This window comes from Cryptotermes secundus, unplaced genomic scaffold (genome assembly GCF_002891405.2).
Source record: "Cryptotermes secundus unplaced genomic scaffold, Csec_1.0 scaffold318, whole genome shotgun sequence".
Classification (NCBI taxonomy): Eukaryota; Metazoa; Arthropoda; class Insecta; order Blattodea; family Kalotermitidae; genus Cryptotermes; species Cryptotermes secundus.
Genome location: NW_019730108.1, coordinates 444,127 through 450,695, shown reverse-complemented (window position 1 = coordinate 450,695; position 6,569 = coordinate 444,127). Strand labels below are relative to the sequence as shown.

The following is a 6,569-nucleotide window of genomic DNA, read 5'->3' as shown; positions in this document are numbered from 1 at the left end:
TCCCACTGCATTGTTCATTGGTCTGTTAGTACAGACATATCTATATGTTTGTGTACGTACTTTGTATATCTTGTAAATTTGTGTCATGAATTAGAGCTCTCATCCACTAAACCCTCATGTCTGCCGTCCAGTTTATTATGTAATATTACTAGTGTTCAGACATTGATGTACAGTATGCCTCAGTTTCCGTTGCTGATGCGGCAGTGTGGTCCTCCAAAATACTGGTATGAGTCTATGAAACTACATGGTGTCGAGTCCCAGAGGATGGTATAGCCTTTATGTATGTGATGGTGGAGAGGTGTGTATGGCCACAGGCTCAGTTCTGAAGTTGCAGTTTAGGGCAGCCCAGTATTCTTATATTTCTTTTTTAATAAAATAATATTTTATGTAGCTCTGTTTATTGTACTGGAACACGTGATATGTTGAGGTGACGCTAATGTGCTTTGTCCAGCATAAAATTGCAGTGATTCTGTATGTAAGAAGTTGTGCCTATATTGAAATATGTCAATGAATTAAAGGTATGAAAGTACAAATTTTTTAAATCAAATTTTCTTCAGATGGATATGTGATGAATGTTGTGTCACATTTGTCACGTGTGGGGGTGTTTACAGGAGAAAGAATGTAAGTGTGAAGTTCTGTTTGATGTAAATACAATGTAGATTGAGCAATGGTGAGTGTGTGGTTTTCTTTTTATGCTGTACCAAGGCCACAGAAAGATGTCTCATGGATTGACTCCTCCACATCTCTCATTGTGCTGCTTCATACTGTCAGGTTGTCTGGTCACCAGCCATGGGTAGCAACAGGTGCTTGGGCCAGAGGTGGCTGAAAGAGCTAGCCTGGCATGCTGCCATCCTCAACATCCAAGGAAATTCTCTGTGTGGCATGTGTTTATATCTTTTGTAAGCTTCTGTTCTAGTAATCCCGAAACCATGACCGTTGAACCCTTTAAGGGTACATCAGAAGTACATGTTCATGTGATTATAATTTTTAAGGAAAATTAAAACAAGCTGTGTGCACATGGTAGGAGTACTATTGCAGACTGGTAACTGTGGCTGGTGACAGTAAACAGGTAGACAAAGCTGTCTTGGCTGTCACATGGACTAGCGTCATAGCAAAACTTATTTCCTACTATTTCCCCTTTGTGTGTAGAAACATTCCTGATTGGGAGGGCAGCTGATATGAGCAGACAGACTCCTCCCTGTAATCTCATGCAGCAGTGACATTTACTGACATCATCAGAATTTCCATCCCCTGATATCTGTCTTCACACATTAATCTCAGCTTACTCATGACTCTGAAGATGGAGGCAGTGTATTCCTTTGAAACATCAGTATAATCCTGCCAGTCTGTGCTGTATCACATGACAAAAGACTATTCTGTCAGGCTTTTCATGGTTTTCCTCACCCCTTCTAGGCAAATGCCAGGACAGTACTTTGAATAGCCCATGGCCACCTTTTTCCAAATCCTTTGCAATTCCTTATTCATTGGTTTTCCATTTCAATGTTATGTAGTGCAGATGCTGATGGCAATGAAAAATTATGTGACATCACATCCAAGAAGACCATCACTGGCATGAGAACCCCAAATCTCATGCATCTCATTACACAGTGACTATTACGAGCCAGGTACCAACAACTCGGTGAACTGCTGCATGCCACATGAGAAAGGTAGAGTCACTGCTTAATTAGGCACACACATGGTGAAACAGGCCTGGTTGTGAAGCTGAGTGCATAGGGAACTATACCTCCTCTCCCCACTGTGTCTAGGTGCACAGTCACCTGATATTGTTATTCAGTAAAGAAAAGTAAAGTACTATGCCATGAAGCCATATGGAGGAGTGGATGATGTATAGGTCCATGCATTCTTGACCTGGGTACTGCATGGAGGTTAGTGGTCAGCTTCATGCCATGGCAGTTTTACCTCCACTGGATGGGAGGTTGGCTAGGCCCCAGAGCCGGTCAGGATGCTGAGGAGTAGAGAAGAACCCGTTCCCTGCCGTGGAACCGAACTCCAGCCTGTAGCCTGGTTGCTTTGCCAACTGAGCTATGGTAAGGTTATATGCCTCTGCTTAAGTAAGCAATATTGCCTAAGGCATATGGTGGCATGAAGTTTGAGCTCTACCCATTCTTAGCCTTGTCACGAGGCAGGGACGGCTGCTGCTCTCCACATCACTTTCCAACCCCCAGGCGGAGGTACCTTGTGTGCAGCTTACCGCAGTGGTGCATGTACATAGGTCTCTGTTGGGGTGCGCAGAAACTTGGTTCTGCAGCTTTTGTGCCCGAAACCAAGCACTGCAGATGGTGTATCTTCTGTGATGAATTCTATATTTCTGGATATAACACCATGTTACTCTTCAACCCTGAAGATGGAGGCGAAATGTTCCTCCTAAATGTTGGTGGATTTTTAGTGAACTAGACGGTTTTATATCCCAGGACGCAGAACTCTATAAAGCCAGGATAGCTCAGTCAGTATAGTGACTGGCCAAGGGTTGTACAACGTCCGATTTATTTACTGCAGGCCAGTCTTACGACTTGCATGTTTTTGACATTTTTCAATCACTTTGCAGCATACAGTACACCAGTTTCTTAATTTGGATCTTCTATAACAGGCATGTCGATCACGGGACGATTTTTGGTCGATCTCATAGGCCTGTAATAATACTATACGTGAAAAGCGTGTAAATTCACTTGTAATACATATAATGTATAATATGATTATATTCAGATTTTCAAGGGAAAATACATATTAGTCATTCCTATTTTTCTGTTCTTATGTAGCTTATGTGAAAATTGCTTTAAATTTGTGATAAGTGAACTGTGGGGAAGTGATGAATACAGTTTCGTCCTAGAAAAGCAAATTTGAGCTAATGATGACTGACCTTACAAACAATACTTTTGATCACTTTCCTAATATGCAGGACAATCTGGAAAAATCTAATATTGTTTTTCAGACAATGAAGTACGTGACCAAAATCTGTTCTCTTATCCACGATTTCAGAAATAGATTCTGTGACTTCCAAAAAATTAGAACAGTTGTAGAGTTCTTGTAATTCCCATTCAAATCAGATTTAAACATTAGAGAAACTGCAGCTACTCTCTGTGAGAATTGCCCACTGATCAAGGCATCTCTTGAAAATGAGATATTAACCCTTAAAAATGACATTTTTCTCAAGACTTGTGCTCGACAAGAAACGTTTTGGAAGTTAGTGTTTAGACACAAATTTCCCAACTTAAATTGTACACTCCTGTTTTGGTCCAACTTATTTGTGTGAATCTGCATTTTCTTACCTAAAAATGACAAAGAGTGAACAACATTCCAACATGACAGATGACCATCTCCAGGATTGCCTGAAACTGGCCCTCACCCAATACTCACATGACTTCCAGCAGCTGGTGGATGAAATGCAGACCCAGACGTCTCACTAAAGAACAAGGTAGTCTGTACTTTCAATGTATGTTGCTTTTGCAACAAACATCATGTGTCGTGTTATTTTAACCAATATTTTTGCTTAAAGCGAGGTACTATGATAGGAGGGGGTGGTAGATCACTGGCAGTTTTGACAATAAAATGTCAATCACAACCTGTTTGAAGTTGGATGTGCCTATGCTAGAACATCTCGAGATGCTTCAGCACCAAATCTGACCAATACTAAGTATTCTGAGAAAAAAATGTACACAGACATAAATTGAAGGAAATCATATGTTCTTAATATATCAGGCAGTTCTCGTTAACTTTTATTAACAATGCCAGTACTTCAAAACATACCTCAGCCCTAGTTTTAAGAAGTTGGAGCTAGGCTCCACTGAAATGCAATTTCAATGTTTTATTTTTAATGATAGGCACAAAGAATTCGGGACTTTTATGACAAAAAAAATGTTCATGATACTCATCATACAGTTATGTATGATTATAAATTTGTGCACGATAGTAGACAGAATAACATGGCCTGTGAATCAAATTGTCCGCCATACAGTTTCACAACACGCATGTCGCTGTATGATCCAATCAAATTTAAACTATTTACAGGTTATTGCCATGACCGCCATGACATCGAAACTTGAATGTTATAATCAAACGATATACAAGTTTAAAATTATTCGTATGCATGAATTAAACTGTCACGTGTAATGAAGAACATGTGAAACAATCTGTAAGTAGTGCCTACTTGTTAGAAAAGACAGTGGCGTATTAGTATACATCATATTAGTTATGTACATTTCAACAAACATCTTTTGTAAGTATAAAATTTGTAGAAGAAAGCAGTCTTCTGGGATTTGGCACCGTGTATATGTGGTGTTAACCGACGTTTCGGAGGAACGTATCGCCCCCATCTTCAGGGTAGAAGGAAAAAATATAAGAAATCCGCAAGCGAAGAGACCGTGAGAACCGGTAAAAGCAGACTGGTGTTGGAAATATACACAGCTATGTGATTGCACACCACATATACATGGTGCCAAATCCCAGAAGACTGCTTTCTTCATAGTCACCGCCGTGAAAGCCTCAAATCTTATATAAAATTTGTATTCATAGAAATATATGTTTGTTGAGTTTGCTGATTGACATTAATTTTTATGTCACCATCTAGCTGAACACTCAGAGTATCACAATTGATTTTGTTTTTCGCACCACTTTATTTCGTGTTTCTTGTGTGTATGTTTTTTTTTCAATATCAATTTAAATGTGTATTCAGCAGGAATTTTGAGATATAGGTTATAAGCGCAGATTCTAACCTCTACAAGTAATGGATACCAAAGTATCTTATTTGAACTATACCTACATGAAATATTAATTTAGCAGGAATTTGGAGGTTAGGTTACCAACACAAGACCCGAACTTTGCTGTAAATAATGGATACGAAAGTGTCCAAGAATAGAAAGAAGCGAGTAACGGTGAAACCCAAGAAACCTCCAAATCCGTTGTTTGAAAAATGGCTAGAAGAGTGGAAGAATGAAGCCGTTTCTAAAAATTCAGATCTGCAGTACTGTTTCGGAAGGGCGCTGTCCTCATTGAGGAAATATCCCCTTCCACTGAAGAGTGGCAGAGACTGTGGAGTTCTAGATTATTTCGGAAACAGAATATGTGTCATGTTGGACAGCAAACTTGCTGAATACAGGAGAACTCATCCAAAAGGTTTGCTCCATTTCATATTATTTAACTGTTTTTAGTCTCCTCTGAAAATGTTCTATGTCTTGTTTTGTTGATAAAAGACAGCTTACAGATGTTTTCAGTGAAAGTAATGAAGTGGCAGTTGTCATCTTGTGCTAACAGGAACAGATGAGAAGTGCAATGGCATGGGTACCCATGTGACTACCAGCCCAATAGCTTGCAACAGCAGTCAGAGTAAGCCAGGGAAGAAGGAGAAATCAGACATCAGTGTAAGCTAGAAGAATATTATGGCACTGGAATGAAAACATTTCTTAAATTTGTAGTTCTTATATTTTCTGAAGTGCCCATTATATCTATGGATACAAGTGTTTCATGTTTGTAAACTTTACTTTCCATTGCATATTTTTAAAAGAAAATTTTTCACTGTTTTACAGGATCCAAAAGCAGAGTGAAGTTTAAGTTTGGCATGCATGAAGTAGAATGTTTACAATTTTAATATCCTGTCACTTTAAGTGTGATGTTCTGGTTTGTAGCGCCATGTTGTTCAGAGAGAGGCCTTCATGTCAGGTTAATTTAGACTGATACCAACTCTGCAACACTGAGTTCACGAATTCCCTTTATAGGTTTAAATTTCAACTGTTGATATTGCTTTTATTTCTGCAGACACATGTTCGGAGGAATAAGCAATATCTTCCAGCATGGCGATCTGGTGCATATGCCATTCTGCTGACACTTCTCGAGGAGTCACAGAGACCAGATTATCCAGGTAACTCAAGAGTGCTTTTGTGACTTGGTGTGGGAACCAGTACTGCATGAGGAAAGGCCCATATCTCTGCAACCATTTCTGGATTTACATAGTTTCAGGTGGTGCAATTTTGGTTTAACACTTCTCGAAAATATAGACTGCTTAATTTAGAACATTTTAACCTTTAAACGACTAAAGACACCGTATGTCGTCGCAGATATAAAGGCAGCGGTACGAATGACGCCATGTGGTGTCGCAAAGTCCGCGCGTGTGGACGTTATTTGAAATACATTTTTAAGGTAGAAAATAATGTCCTACTTATATAATTTTTGGACACCATCTGCATGGAGTGTCTGTCTTCCCACCTGCGTCATCTGCCGGAATGTTGCCTTCGTGTGGAATTCTCAAAAAAATCCGGAAATGCAGAGTTCGATTTCGCACTTCACGTACTTTGTCCTGACGGTCTTTCGTTTCCCAAGCGAAAAGCACACACGACACCTCAATTGCGAAGTAGAGCAAGTCGACCAGTGATGTGGTTTGGCCTTCTATAATCGAGATATCTCCGATAAAACGGCAGGGGTTCGACTCCTGGTCGCACAGTCCGCGCGTGCTAACTTTACCTGAAATACAAGTTTAACGTAAAAAATAATTTTGTACTTACGTAATTTGTGGCCACCATCTGCATGAAGCGTCTGTCTTCCCACCTGCCTCATCTACC

At 39.8% G+C, this 6,569-nt stretch overlaps 1 protein-coding gene across 5 annotated transcripts in view; it reads left to right on the top strand.

The window, feature by feature from the left end:
- The first annotated feature begins 4,035 nt into the window (after positions 1 to 4,035).
- Positions 4,036 to 6,569, top strand: part of LOC111866125 (crossover junction endonuclease MUS81) — a 10,924-nt gene continuing 8,390 nt past the window's right edge. Inside the window, exons 1-4 of one of the 5 annotated variants that reach the window (XM_023854763.2) lie at positions 4,036 to 4,150; positions 4,972 to 5,130; positions 5,269 to 5,375; positions 5,770 to 5,872. In XM_023854763.2, coding sequence (XP_023710531.1) covers positions 5,085 to 5,130; positions 5,269 to 5,375; positions 5,770 to 5,872 — 256 coding nt within the window. In that variant the 5' untranslated portion in view covers positions 4,036 to 4,150; positions 4,972 to 5,084. Of the gene's footprint in view, positions 4,151 to 4,213; positions 4,235 to 4,794; positions 5,131 to 5,268; positions 5,376 to 5,769; positions 5,873 to 6,569 lie in introns of those variants that run through there. The other 4 variants (XM_023854760.2, XM_023854759.2, XM_023854761.2 and 1 more) reach the window with 4 other exon arrangements.